The 15,460-nt window shown below is 52.8% G+C and overlaps 1 protein-coding gene across 4 annotated transcripts in view; it reads right to left on the reverse strand.

Annotated features, from left to right (window-relative positions):
* Window positions 1-15,460, reverse strand: part of ITPK1 (inositol-tetrakisphosphate 1-kinase) — a 178,302-nt gene that overhangs the window by 123,879 nt on the left and 38,963 nt on the right. For 3 of the 4 annotated variants that reach the window (XM_023255974.2, XM_023255971.2, XM_023255973.2), the window contains exon 3: window positions 12,124-12,148. In XM_023255974.2, coding sequence (XP_023111742.1) covers window positions 12,124-12,148 — 25 coding nt within the window. Of the gene's footprint in view, window positions 1-103; window positions 938-12,123; window positions 12,149-15,460 lie in introns of those variants that run through there. The other variant, XM_023255972.2, reaches the window with a different exon arrangement.

The raw sequence follows: 15,460 nt of genomic DNA on the forward strand, positions 1-15,460 counted from the left end.
AAAAAAAAAAAGGATTTTAAGTAGGCTTTAAGGAACCAAAAGAATAAAAAAAGGTATGTTACTATAGCCAGAGAAAACCAATGGAGAGGTTCGCAGTGATTACCTCTAGAGAATAAGATGATGGGGAACTTTGCCAATTCATGTATTCCTGTAATATTTAATTAGTTTCCATTGATTTCCAAAGAGTTCTTGATAAGGTGCATCTATGAGCCAGAATGCTAGGCCTGCACAGTCTCCAGAAAAACAAGGCATGGTCCACGGCCCTACAGAGGCTCTGGAGAAGTGGGAAAAGCCCCCACAGTCCGTGATTACATCATGCAATGGAAGCTTCTGTGTCTCGGAGGTGGGGCGCACAGGGTATGCTGGGGGCCCACAAGAGAGGGGGCTCTCTCGGCCTAGGGTATCCAGGAAGGCTTAAGGAGCTGGCAGTCGGGAGCTCGTTCAGACAGATTAATAAGTGTCAGCCAGATGGACAAGGAGAGGCATGGCGGGCTGCCAGGAGAGGGTATGCGGAGGACCAGGCCTCGCCACAGGCTGCTGGGCCTCTGCACGGGGTGCTTTGGGGTGCACTTTGAGGAAGCGGCCCGGGCTAGGTTCCCTGGAGTGGGAACCAACTGTCAAGGGCTTCATGAACCCCTCCAAGGGATGGGACATCACCCTGTCCCCTTGGTGCTGCGGCCTCGCTGGGTCAAGATGGGGCTTGTGTGAGAAAGAGCACTTGAGCAGCTGGCCAGCAGACAGATGGGCCCGGTCCAGGAGAGGGTTCAAGACACCGCAGGCAAAGGAATTGCAAGGAAGCGCTGCTTTCAGAATGATGCAAAACCAGCAGTGGGGCGCGGAGGGTCACAGATGGACCAGGGAGCCAGCGTGCTGGGTTTTCTCTGCCTCGTGCTAGCTCAGGGACTGGGGCGAGCTCTCTCGGACTCAGTTGCCTCATCTGTAAAGTGGGGATAACAGAAGTTTATCCATGAAACAGCACCTATAAGAGTACTAACCGTCCTTCTCTGGATTGTCGTGGGGATTAAATTAGTTAACATAGTAAAGTGCTTACGGAAGTTCCCAGACCACACGAGGCTGTGTGCACATCTGCTTTGATCACCTCCCCCACCCGTTATAGTGACCCCTCCACCCCTCCCTAAGGAGTTGCCCGTCTGACTGGGTTCCTTAGGACCCAATCAATTCTCCCACAGCCTGGGCTTCCAACGGTCTCCCCCTCCCTCCAGGCCCAGGGGCCTCAAAGACCTGCCCCAGCACTGTCTTCCCTCACCTCCCAGAGGCCAGAGACTAGCACAGTGCAGGGGCAGCCACTGCAATCTTCAGGCAGGGTGGCCGAGTGGCAGCCACACACAGCCTTTCAGAGGCATCAGCCACTGCCAAGGCTGCCTGTCCGTCCCTGGGTCCCCTAACCGCCCCCCCCCCCCGCCCACTGCTGGCACAGAGCCAGGCAAGGGGACACTGTGATAAACCACCACTGAGTCCACACCGTGGGCAGCGGCTCAGGGCCACAACGGTCTCCAGGCCACAGGGCTCCACACACTGTAAGATCCTGGTGCCTTAGACCCAGTAACGTCACTTCTAGAGGGCGATCCAAACAGAGAACCAAAGAGAGAACAGCAGCACTGTTCGGAACAGCAAACCAGAAACCACTAGAACCTAAGGTTCCAGAGCAGAGAAAAGGTTCCTGATGCTGGGACAGCGGGACGGCAGAAAACTGGTGCCGCCCTCGCAAGGATCATTTCCAAGGGGAGTAAACAGCACAAGCAAATCAATGTGTGTCCATCCTCCAAACGCAGGTCAGAAAACCTACAGATAAGAAAAGCCCAACCTGGATTCACACAATACTTAACAACGTATTTTAGGTAAAGGTACGAAAAAAGACTGAAATAAGTGTTTCAAAGATTATCTCTGGGCTTTCATCTTTAAGCCTGTCTTTCTCTCTCCAAATTTCAGAAATGAACACATAGTACTTCATGAAGAAAGAATATTCAAGGGTTTCAATCACCCACATCACCCAGTAAATGGAGCACACACCAGGGCCAGGCCCTGCACTCCCCAGAGACAAGAAAGTTCTGGCCCAGGAGAAGACATCAACTTGTAGCTCCAGCTAGGCATGGGAAGCCGGGGGTGGGGGGGTCCGCTGAGAGAGCCAGGAAGGTGTCACGGGCGAGGTGACACCTGAGCACACGTCTAACAGCACAAATAAAAACATGACAGTGGGGAGGGTGATGCCAGCTTCTTGGCCAATGAAAGACTCAAGCCGCTTGGTGGTCCGCGAGCCTGAGCCGAAGGCAATGCCTGCTTCTCACAGCGCAGGCCGTGCGCCCAGGGCCCTCCGGTCAATGCCCCGCCTCACCCCGTCTCAGCCCCCAGAGGGCCCCCCCTCCCAGCTGCACTGGCACTCCTACAACTGCCGAGGACCGGGACTGAGCAGCTCTGGGCTGGCAACTCCAACCAGCTCTGGGCCATGCCAAGGGCGATGGCGATGCTGACGGCTGGAGGACCACATTTTGAGGAGCGACGCCCTGGACAATGCCACCTCCAAGCAACCTCAAAACAGGCAGCGGCTTTCGGTTGCCCTTTTCCTCCCTTCCTATTTCCCCCACGCGCCTCTTTTCATCTCTCCGCTTGTATGTTCACTGCGCGGAAGGGGACCAGGGACCCAGGGCCCTGACTCCGTGTGGAATGGTATGGAGAAGCCTGGGTCCTGACAGGGCACACCCTGGCACCGTGGAGCACCGGTGCCCGGCTTCCCTGGCAGGGCCGCTTTCTGTTTTAAGGATAAGTTCAAGTTGACTCACCGAGTCAAAGGCTGGGGAAAGAACACCCCAGAACTGAGAATCACAGGCCTCCGAAGCCACACAGGACTGCCCCGACGCCAGAGACAGTTTCTATTTGTAACAGCAAGCCTAAAAAGCTCAAGAATAAAAATAAAACTGACAGAACTGAAACCATTCAGCGTACACGGGCAGCACGTAGCAGCTCATGAGCATTTTCCCATGTTGTCCTCCAAGATGCGTCTCTTAACAGCTCCTAAAAACATCTGATAAGAGCAGACCCTGATTTAAAGAACATTCCCACCGCCCCATGCACCATTATTGTAAAAAATACCCTGATGTTTTCACATAAACTTGTCTGACTCTGTTACATATATATGCTAAGTAAATGACGGAGAATGAAAATAATTTTCAATGTTTTGAAAAAAAGAAATACAAATACCTGCATTTCAAATGGTAAGAAATAACACGTATCTTTAAAAAAGGAATTCAGAGGTGCCTGGGTGGCTCAGTCGGTTAAGCATCTGATTTCAACTCAGGTCATGATCTCCCAGTTTCTGAGTTCGAGCCCTGCTTCGGGTGGACAGCACAGAGACCACTTTGGATCCTGTGTCTCCCTCTCTCTCTGCCCCTCTCCCACTCACTCTCTCTCTCTCTCTCAAAAATAAAAAAATAAAGTATAAATAAAAAAGGAGTTAAGCTAAATTCACACAGCTAGAAACCAAAAAGTGTTACTTGGATGATGGAAGCAAAGAGACCAACAGACAACCTATTTTTCTAAGCACTGCCTCACTTACGGCTGTGCCCCTCCACCCTTAAGCCACATGGTTCGTAACAAAGGATGAGGGGACAATGAACCCGTACTCCTTAAGCTTCCATCAGGTGTCTTAGGTCCTGTGTAGTAAATGTCCTCCCCTTTTAAAGATGATTAAGGTAGGATCACACACTCAGAAGACAAACTAATGGAAACTCAAACCCAGGTCTCCGGGCTCCTCGGGAAGGTCAAGCACAGACAAGAACAATCTGTATGCCTGGGGGCACCTGGGTGGCTCAGTTGGTTAAGCATCCAACTTCAGCTCAGGTCACGATCTCGCGGTTCGTGAGTTCAAGCCCCACATCAGGCTCTGTGCTGACAGCTCGGAGCCTGGAGCCTGCTTCAGATTCTTATGTCTCCCTCTCCCTCTGCCCCTCCCCTACTGGCTCGCTCGCTCGCTCTCTTTCCCTCTCTCTCTAAAATAAATAAACATTAAAAAAAATTTTTTTATTAAAAAAAAAAGAGTAATCCGTATCCCAATAACAGACCCAAACAACCATGGAAACGTTCTGCATAGAGTCGACTTCCCAATCTCATGGCCATGCTCCCTAGAGGTGCTGCTGTCTGCTATCAGAGGTCAGGGTCAGAGTCACATTCTGGTAGCCTTGAGAAAAGCCCCCGCCCATGAGGAGACAGCTGGATAACTGCCATGAGCTCTTCCAGCTACGAGGACGTCAGGCCCCCAGTAAATACCAAGACAACCTATATTCTTGCAGCCCCTGAATTTGGCTCCCAAACACCCGGCAGAGGGGACAGACAAAAGGCAGAATGTCCACCCCTCGTGGGCCCCAACGACCTGGAAATAAAATCTAGTGAGGGCACGAGGCCAGGCAGCAAAAGCACCGTGCAGATGGTGTTGGTGGCAGAGTGAACCCAGGCGAGGATTAAATCATCTGACACTTTTAAGTACGTACCTTTTTTTTTTTTAATGTTTTTATTTTTGAGAGAGAGAGAGAGAGAGAGAGAGAGAGAGAGAGAGAGAGAGCATGAGCAGGGGAGAGGCAGAGCGAGAGAGGGAGACACAGAATCCAAAGCAGGCTCCAGGCTCTGAGCTGCCAGCACAGAGCCCGACACAAGGGTTCCAACTCACAAACCGTAAGATCATGACCTGAGCTGAAGTCAGATGCTGAACTGACTGAGCCACCCAGGCGTCTCTAAGTACATACCTTTTAAAGCAATTTTTGAACCACTGAAAATATTACCCAAATAACAAATATATTTCTTACAGCTGGCCAGAGAACTCAACATCTGTAAACCTTGGAAAGAAGCACCCTGCTCAGCCAACAGACTCTCCCTCTGGCTTTCAAGAAGCCAGTTACTGGATTCAACGCGCCTATCTGAACCAGCCCTCCCCCCTCACTGGTCCTCCCCTTGCACCCCCATGCATGTCCAGAAACAAGTGAGAAGTCTGGGAAGTGACCCTCAATCTCACTCACCCGCCACATCCACCCACGTCCCACCATCTGTCTCCCCCTGCCTTCCACTACTGAATTAATCCCAGCCAGACCCCATCACCATGACCACCACCACTCCAGGCCATGGTCCCGGGCTCCTTCCAGAAGACCCAGGTCTCTGCCTTCTAGCCCAGTCTTTAACCGTCCTCCATATGCCCTGCAGTGGGATCTCCTGTCATGCCTTCTCACTGGAGCACACACCTCTCCGACACAAAAGCCCTTTAATGCCCACTGAACCCACGCCCGTGAACAGATCACCAGCCCTTTCTAGGTCTGGCCCCGCCGCCCTCTCCGGCCTGGCTACTTGCCAACTCCATCGGGGCCAAGGATCCAGTGTTTCCAAGCCTCTCACAGACAAAAGACCCCCTTGCCCAGCTTCTGGGTCCTTGTTGACATGTGCTCTCTGCCTGTAACGACATTCAAATACCTTACCCGCCCCCCAACCTAAGCTGGGTATATCCTCTATCAAGAAGCGTCAACTTCCCTACAAGGCTTTCCTCATCCTCTGCCCACCCTCCCCTAACTGTCCACCCCTGTGTCCTCACAGGCCCCCACCACAGCACAGACGAGCCCTAGACCGCCTGGCACGCCCCCTCCAGCTCTCAGCCCGTCTTTCCCTTTCTGCTTGAGGGTCTACCACCCAACCTCCTTTCCCGAATGGTTCGCACAGGAACAGTGCAAACATGTATACAAAGCACTCCAACATCTCAAGCAAGCAACAATTCTGGAGAAACCCGGAGCAAAGGCCTGCTGCCTGCCCGGCAAGCTGGGGAAACTTCTTTACGTCCTTGCCCACTTGAGAAACAGCGGCTGCTCCAGGGACTGGGTTTCGTAATGTCTGGATTCTCAAAGAATTTGGAAGGAAGACAGTGAATCTATGACGGGTGGCTGTACTTCCCACACTTACAGCTTGTTCGTTTGCATTTTAAAATACAACTCCGGCCCCCTCTCCTGCAAACAGCCCTCTCCTTCTCCCCTCGGGCTTTGCAAACTGGTGAAAGCCCCCATAATGTGCGAGGCAGGGATGCAAAACACACCTTCCCGAGGATGCTGAGGCTGGAGGTGGCAGGACAACAGATGAGTTGTTCTTTCCAGATCCCTTCCCTTAAGTTCAGGGCTGCCCTAGAAAGGGGCAATGGGGTCCAGGGACAAAGAACCTCCCAGGCTTCCCTCCCAAGCCTTCCCCACAGATCAGGTCAGAGTGGAAAATGCTCCCAAGGTAACACCATCCTTCAAGGCTGATGCAAACTTCCTGCTTGGCCTTCTGCAGAGCCCTAGGCTCACGCCCCAGGCCCCCTAGGCCACAGATGACCCAGGAGATCAAGAAATGTTTTCTCCAAATGAAGGCTCAGTGGGTGGAGGGACACTGATGGCTGTGCCACGGCTTGCATTTGGTCACTTCTGCAACCTGTGTGTTGCAGGAGCAGGAGCAGAACAGCCTGGGACATAGGTGAAGCACCTGTCGGGACCATGGGTTTGAACCTGGCTCTCAGCTAGGCTCTGTCAGGTGGACGAGGCCTATAGCCATGAGCAAGGCTTACCCTGCCTTTCTCTGGGGCGCCTTCCTGACTTCATCTCTTGCACGCCTGTGCAAGTGACCCCCACCAACTCTGGCTCTGGATGCCGACGGCAGACTGGAAGACTTCAGAAGGAAGGAACCAGGCTTTGGCACGGTGAGTCCCCCACACCCGCGGCCCGGCGCACCGCAGGCACCCAAGAAAGATGCGCTGAATGCCGCTACAGGGAGAGCCCAGTCTTCCCAACCCACACCTGCTGGCTGTGAGGGGCCTCAGTGGCTAAGCAAGGCCTGAAATGGAGGAGTCAGGGCGTGTCCAGCATCCTCATTACAATACCGAGGAAGAAACCGAGGCAAACAGGTGCCTGCGACCATCACTGTCATGACAGGCAGCTCCTCCGGACAAAGGAGCAGAGGGCACCCCATCTCACAGTGCGCCTCACTCTCCCCTTGTCTTCTTGCCTGAGCCCCGACATCAAACACAAGGTAGCACTCCTCCTGGACTGGGGGCTTCTCGTGCTACATGAGCAGAGAACAGCAGGTTTTCCCAATTACAGCACCACCTGGCCTAACAGACCCAGGTTAGGGGACACCAGTCGGCCCGCAGACAGGCCCGTTGCCAAGGCTTTTCTGGGCCTCAGTGGCCGCACAGGCCCCAGCGTCTGGATGGCCTAGGAGCCAAGCCACTGCCCCCTCGGAGATGGCACCTGCCTCTGAGCCCAGTTCTGAGAAGTCAATGGGGTAACGTCCTAAAGCAGTGGCCTTCCAACCAAAGCCCCCAGAATAAATGTTTACAATTACATATCTTTTCGTGCATTTTCAAGTTGACATCTAAAATTTCTCATCGTAAGTTTAAATACTTGGAAAGGATGTAATTTCCAACATATTGTAAATATTAACATTTCAAAATAAAACTGTTCCTGTTTCTCTTTTAAATGGATCCAGTGGAATCTAAATACCATAGCGATTTGAGGTCCACCATCATCCATCCTAAAATTACAGAATCCAGTGCCTCTTAAACACTGGGAGATTTAGAAAAGTTCCTTTTGCCTCCTCCAAGCCCAATACCCAACCCGCATCCTTCAGTGAATTCTATGTTTAAAGGCCTTTTACTGAGTAGTCTATTACACTACTAGGCAAAAAAAAAACTATATGTATATAAAGGTTTTAATTTTTTAATTTCGTGTGACCATTAAGCTCTAAGTGTCAGAAATTTTCTTCTGGCTTGAATTCTTATTACAATTACTATCAGTACATAACGGATGCACATGACCGAAACATCACTGACTGTACAAGGAAAAACATTACAGCTTATGAGGAACACATCTCGGAAGAGATGAATGGGAATTTTTCAAAAGTATTTCAAGTACCCACAGATGAAGGCAGAGCTCACTGTCAGTTGTATTTTTCAATGTTTATAGATGCAAGTGCTAAAACCCCTTCTTCAAGCAAAAGGATGGAATGGGAAGAGATTTACATAGCAAATTCTCTGAATTCCTTTAAAATTATATGCTAAGAATTATAGTCATTTGTTATCAAAAATCATTTTTTTTTTTTTCAGCGTTTTTATTTATCTTTGGGACAGAGAGAGACAGAGCATGAACGGGGAGGGTCAGAGAGAGAGGGAGACACAGAATCGGAAACAGGCTCCAGGCTCTGAGCCATCAGCCCAGAGCCTGACGCGGGGCTCAAACCCATGGACCGCGAGATCATGACCTGGCTGAAGTCGGACGCTTAACTGACTGCGCCACTCAGGCGCCCCTCAGGTCCTCTTTCAATTTTGTTGCAAGGGAAGAACTGGAGAAACCTTACCTGCCCCAGGGGGACCATGGGTGACAAGGCCTAGGTGGGTTTTATGCCCCAGGGTCATATCTGCCTTGACAATGTAAATAACAAGCTTGCTGTGTGCTAAGCATGGTGCCAGCTGCCTTACCCAAATTGACTCAATTAGGTCTCAGGTGATCCCGGGAGACAGGCACAAGTATTGTCCCCATTTTACAGACAGGGAGACTGAGGCTCCGAGTGGTGAGGCATCTAGCGCAAGGTCACACAGCCAGAAACCTGGGCCCAGGTGATCCTACCCCTCACTGCTGCATGCACTGCCTCCGCAGAAGCGGGAGGAGGCCAATGTGGAAAGGGTGCCAGGAAGGAGGGTTTACAGGCTCCTTCCCAAGCAGATGTGGTGAGGAAATGAGCACATGAGGAAGTTGAGGACCTGCAAATTTTGCTTTCTTTTGTTTTTGTTAATTTTAATATTATTTATTTTTGAGAGAGGGAAAGAGAGCGTGCGAGCGGGGGAAGGGCAGAGAAGAGAGGGAGACACAGAATCTGAAGCAGGCTCCAGGCTCTGTGCTGACAGCAGAGAGCCCAATGTGAGGCTCGAACTCATGAACCGCGAGATCAAGACCTGAGCCGAAGTCAGACGCTTCACAGACTGAGCCATCCAGGCGCCCCAAATTTTGCTTTCTTGAATGTGCTCCCATCCTACCTTGGAGAGGTTACCCACAGATGTTTCTATCAAGTAAACGGTATCAGTGCCTGGTACACCACAGTCCCCGATAAATGTCCACACTCACGTTGTTACTACTGCCTTTAAATCCCAGGCAGAGAGATAACTTCCCTGACGGGAGGGTACCTTGGGATCTTACCAGCACGCTACAGTCTCGGTTCCTGGCCCTGGACCCCAATATCCTTTTTTTAAATAGAAGCCAAAGCCCAGGTGACAACAGGCCTGGAAACAGTCAATAGATGGAGCAGAAAAACCACGGGCTCTGGAGACCAACGGACCCACAGTCAAAACCCAACTCTACCACTTACCAGCTGAGTTCCCCCAGGGGAAGTCACAACATCCTGAGTCTCAGTGGAGGCTCGTCTCTGAAACGGGCATGAAAACACTACTCATGTCACTGGACGGCTGCACAAAAAGGGACATTGCCACTGGGGGACCAGACACAAGAGATACTGGGTGTTGGCTGACGGCACACTTCCTCTCCGCCCCTTCAGTCACTGACACCTCGTATCTGGCGAGCACCCACCATCTCCAGCACCCAGCGGCCCACCAGCCCAGGGCTAATTTTGAAAACCCAGCCAAGTGCCTTGGCTTCCAGATTTTGCACAGAGTCTTTCTCTACATCTTGAAATTTCAAGTTCTCCAAACACTCGGGGCTGCCAGGAGGAGGTGAACAGGGAGGCGTCGCGGTGGGTTTTATTTTTAGATACTGGCGTGGAAAGCGTCCAGTTTGGCCTCTCTCTGGTGCCCGGTCACCACTTCCTCCCCGAAGTCATCACCAAAAGGAACAGCAGACACATCAAGGAAGCATTTCGTAACTCTTCTGCCCGGTACACTCCGTAACAATGGCTCCAAGGCTTTAGTCCCGGGCGCCCTGGTGGCTCAGTTAAGCATCCGACTCTTGATTTTGGCTCAGGTCGTGATCTCACAGTTTGTGAGGTCCCAGCCCCACGTTGGGCTCTGTGCTGACAGCATGGAGCCTGCTTAGGATGCTCTCTCTCTCTCTGTCTCTCTGTCTCTGTCTCTCTCTCATCCTCTCTCTGCCCCTCCCCCACTCACGCTCACACATGCACTCTCTCTCTCAAATTAAAAAAACAACTTTAAAAAAAAATTGAATAAATAAATAACTAGAGGTTTCCATCTAAACCTTCCCAGGAAGCCATGTAAAGCAAGCACACTGAACCCCCAGGTTATTCCTCACATCCTGAAATTCCAAGTCCCTCTCCCCTCTTCTCCCCTCTTCTCCCCTCCCCCCCTCCCTCTTTTGGTAGGGGTAGTGGCACCCTACTGTGTTAGTCTAAGATTTTCCAGGACAGGAATCAGGTATTGGGGGAAGGGCACATTTTTTTCCCCTTTTAAGTAACGTGTTTATTGGTGAGCACGTGAATTCACTTCCTCTAAATATTGTTCCCCCGCAGAAATTTCTTCGTGAACCTGGACAAGCACTATAGTTAACCTCAGGGAGGCACCTGGACCTTCTCTTAGCAACGTCCAGCTACAGCTCCAACTTTAAGGCCAGGACTTGATGGTGGGTACAGCAGCATCTGCAAAGGATCTGGTGACATCCAAGGTAACCGTAGGTAAGGACTAAGAGACCAAAATAAGCCAAAGCATCCTGGAGCAGGACCGATCTGAGACACCTGGCCCCAGAATGACCAAGGTACAACTGCACTTCCTCTGCCCACCGCTGGACCCCTGACAGGCATTATCAATCAACCCCTGCCCTCAGCCACTCACAGATTTAGATTCCTCCAGGCAGCCACTACCAATCAATCAGAAGCGGCCCCAAAAGCATACTTCTCAGCCATTCCTGAATTCTGACTTCCCTCTTTTAATGTGTAAGAAATTAAGGTCCACAGAAAAACTCAGTGCAGATCACACAACTTTGCAGAGCCAAAATGAGCCTGGTTGAAAACTCTACAGTTGATGAGGGACTTCCAGAAACTGCCTTCTCCCCCAAAACCAACCTCAGCCTCCAGGTGACAAGTTCAACCTGCTACAAGGAGGGAGACCAGAGGGAGACCAAGGCTTCCAGACAGAGCCACCCAGCCCCACCCCACCAACCACCCCCAATGGCCACTGTCAGAGCAGGTACATCTATTTTGGGGCCACAGAGCCCGCCCCAGGCCCTGGGAGGGATTCTCTCTCCATCCATCCCTCCTTCTCCAGCCAATGAGCACCTGACTTAAGTCTGCCCCAGAGTGAGGCAGCCCAAGGGTCAGGAGCCCCCCATACTGACTCGGTCCACCTTCCAGGAGCCAGTGGCCCACAGAGAAGATTGGGTGTCACCAACTGATAGCAGGATGGGGATGCACCTGACCTGGGGAGGGGGAGGGGGAAAGGAGAGGGTAAAGAGTACTCCTGGAGATGATACCACTCACAAGAATGGTCCAAAATAGGAGAAGACTCACCCTCAGAGGGCTGAACAGCCAAGGCAGGGGCCCAGGGGGACTCGTGCTCCCTCAGCAAAGACAGAGGGCAGGCATGGGCCAACCGTGGGGGCATCAGGACCACGGATGTCTGGCGGGGTGGCTAAGCTCCCGCACCCTGTACCCCCACTCCCACCCAGAGCCCCACTTCTCCCCCAAGCCAGCTCCTTCCACCGATGACCCCACTGCAACTCCACAAGACCCAGAGAGCACCAAGCATGACCCACGTTCTGCCAGGGCAGAAACCACAGAGATTCCACAGGGGGAGAAGTTAAAAATGACATGCAAGTGAAGAAGCTAAGCACCCAGACTCTTGGGGCGCCTGGGCAGCTCTCAGTCGGTTAAGCATCCGACTTCGGCTCAGGTCATGATTTCACGGTTTGTGAGTTCGAGCCCTGCGTCGGGCTCTGTGCTGACAGCTCAGAGCCTGGAGCCGGCTTCGGATTCTGTGTCTCCTTCTCTCTCTGCACCTCCCCCACTTGTGCTCTGTATCTGTCTATCAAAAATAAATAAATGTAAAAAAAAAATTAAAAAAAAAAAGCACCCAGACTCTCGAGGGAGAAGGGGAAAGGGGGCCCTAAAAGGCCCACCCACACGAACAACAGTGAAGGTATGGTCTGTACTCACCTGCACGACTTCTATCCCTCGCTTCCTGTGGAGAGAAACAAAGAAAACAAAGGTTACTCAGGCAGCCAGGAAGCATCCTTCCAGAACATTCACTACAGCCAGCTGATGGCAGGACAGCCTGCAGCTGCCCCTCTCAAACACGATCCCCAGAACAGCCTAATTTGCAAAGGGAAAGTCTGCAAACTCCTAGTCGGTCCTCAAGGCCACCTTCAGGCAGGCAGAGAGAGAGAGAGAGAGAGAGAGAGAGAGAGAGAGTTGTTTCCTGAGAGGGACCTGGCTGTAGCTCTACAAGGACCCCAAGTTTGCTGGTTTTCCTCATAGGCATCCTGCTCTCCAATCTCAGTGCCAGCCCTTCATGGGCACAGCTCCAGCCTGGATCGCCCCTGTACCCTTCCCTCCACCTTATTTACCCCCAATGGCCTGACCTTCCCTCCTGGACTCAACCACCTCCCATGGCCCCCCATTTCTTCCCATATCAGGTCTACTACCTCGGCCTGGCCTCCCAGGTCTGCCTCAGCCCATCTGCTCTCCCACATTGCAGGAGTTCCCCAAACCCTTCAGCCCTGCTCAGCTCAGTGCAATCCTGGCCATCTTTAGCCCGCACTGACTCCCTATGCATCCTTCGACCCTGACTCAACCATCACGGGCCTCGCCAATATTCCTGCAAGCCTGGGCCCTGCCTCTTCCATCTCTCACCCACAATCCCGTGGCCAATATTCACCAACACACATGCCCTAATGACCCCACCCCATTACAGACAGGATCAGGGGCTCTGAGCAGTGCACAAAGGCCCCCTGCCACGCACCCACCTTTACCTCCCCTGCCCTACATTCCTTACTGCAAGCCTTTGGGCACAGGGCCATGCCCCTTCTCCAAGTCTTGGTCCACACTTTCCAGCCCAGCTTTCAGGATGTGGCTCAGACAGAAGTTCTCCCAGGAAGCCTTCCCTGACCCACGACACCCTCGCCCCACTGACCCACCCAGAGCCAGAATATTCCCGAGAACTTGGGGCTACCACTATATCCCAGCCCTTCATTCCAGAGCCCCAGTGGGCTGTCGCCTGGGGCAGGATGCGAGGGAAGGCGCAGGATGCATGGAATGCAGATGGCTTGCCAATGGCCATGCCCACAAGTGTTTTCCTGAGAAGAAAAGCTAGGCCGCCCAAGGACGCTCAAAGGACCTGTGACCGGGAAAGGTCAGAAATTAGAGCAGGGACTATGGCAGATTCAATGGCTGTGTGTACCCTGTGCCTACTTATGGGGCCCGCCCGGCATACAGACACTCCCTAAATGTAAGTACATAAACACCTCGCTCAGGTTCCCGTGCCCAGCCTGGCCCAGCACTCAGGGGCGCAATAAATGCGACAGCCATCGCTCGGGCCCTGGAGGGGCTCACGGTCTAGGGGAGGAGGTGGGCACAAAGCCCCCGGGAAGTCTCTGGGCACCAGTGAGTGGGCACCGACACCATTCCCTCACACAACACAGCTGAGGTGACGGCTACCAATCTTACGTTACCTTCTGAGAGCCGGGCACCAAGTGGAACCTCCGAAGGAAGCCACGAGGTCAGTCCAAGAGGGCAGACCGGCTCGCACTGCAGGATACGCCAAACCGGCCCTCCCCTTAACCCCCAACAACCTCAACACAACCTCGGGCCCCAAGGAACCCAGTGGGAAAACCACAGTGGTTGATGCTCTCTGGGGTCTCCACCATCACTCAGCTTCTCTAGAGTTCCAGAAGGGATGACAGCCAATATCGATGTACTGCCATGACTTCATGGAGGGGAGACTGGGCACAAGAGCACAGCCCTGGGCCACCAGCATCCACAGCAGGGGGGGGCAGACGGCGCCCTGAGAAATCTGCACCAGCTCACAACCCACATCATCTCTGAGCCCTGTGGACACCTCAATGCATTGGCCTCATTCCCAGATTGTCCCGCCCCATGTGAGCATGGGTGATAGGAACCGGTCCTAGGGCAGTTGGCTCAGGACTGTGACCAGCCAGGTAAGTTTCAGTGTGACTCCGCACTTTGTCCCTGCCCCAGGACAGAAATTTCAAACAGCTAAGGGAGCAGCCCCCCTCAGCCAGTCCCAAAGGACTTGGAGCCACACCTCAGGAAAAATGGACAGCACTGAAGGAGACAGAGGGCGCAAGTGGACGTGACCCGCACCAGGTAGAAAAGGGCTTCCGCTGGGCTGCAGCCCAGACCTGGGTTTTCCCTCTTCGTTAATCCTCACGGCATCCCGATTATCCCGGCGTGTGGCTCTCATCTCCTTATGAAGCCAACTGCGGGTCACTTCCAATCCGTCTACATCTGACATCATCCCAGTCAGCTCTCCCTCCCCCGGCCCTAAAAAACAAACAGGATGCTAACTTTGAGCTAACTCTGAAAACACAAGAGACCCATAACATAAAAGAAAACAAAACAGTAATCTTGAGAACAGGCAGGCTGAAAATCTCAAGTGTGGCTGAGCTGTCAGGGGCCAGACCAGTTCCTCTGTGGCTCAGAGCTCCAAGAACAGGATAAATTGTGACTCTGGCTGAAAGGAGGGGGCGCGGCTCCCCTTTCAGCCCACATCAGGCCACACAAGTACGCACGACACCCTCAGGGCAAGGGCAGCTATGGTTTGACGGATGCTCTCTGCTCACTGACGGCTTCCGCAGCCCAACCAGGGAGGGGCAGGGATGACCCATTACTCGGATGAGCAAGCGGAGGCTGGGTGACCTCAGGAAGTGCGCGCAGTGGCTCTGCAGCCAGGCTCGCCCACAGCCGGGTGGCAACTGACAGGCCCAGCAGAGCCGGCACAGGAGACACTGAGATGGACCAGCCCGGTCTCCATGCTGCAGGGCCTCGGTGTAAGAGGGGAGGCGAGGAGGTCGGCAGAAAACCACATGGCCCATGGTGGCAGGACCCTAGGCACACCACTGTGGCCCACTTGGGAAAGGAGAACGTAAACCCACTGGGGCTCACTTCTTCTCCTGAAATTTCTGCAGAACAAAAGGACCAACAACCCTCATTTTCCAAACAGCAGGCTCCTGAAATCCCAAACGTTCGGAATTTGGTTCAGGACACCCAAGGGGAAGACGGAGGGGAAGATAAACCAGAGAACTCGTTGTCAAGTGATTAACTGCTCCCCCTGAAAACTCCAGTCCATCATCGATCGCACCCCACAGACGTCCTCAAATGTGCAGTGTTCCAGGCTGTGGCTGTTAATTGCCACGCTGTGACAGCAGAAGACCAGTAGCAACTTACACACCCTAAGAGACCTTTAACAAACCACACGTGGTCAGAGAAATACTAGGCAGTGAGTAAAAAGAATGCAGAAGTCCTCCATGCACCC

The sequence above is a fragment of the Felis catus genome, chromosome B3, assembly GCF_018350175.1.
Source record: "Felis catus isolate Fca126 chromosome B3, F.catus_Fca126_mat1.0, whole genome shotgun sequence".
Lineage (NCBI taxonomy): Eukaryota > Metazoa > Chordata > Mammalia > Carnivora > Felidae > Felis > Felis catus.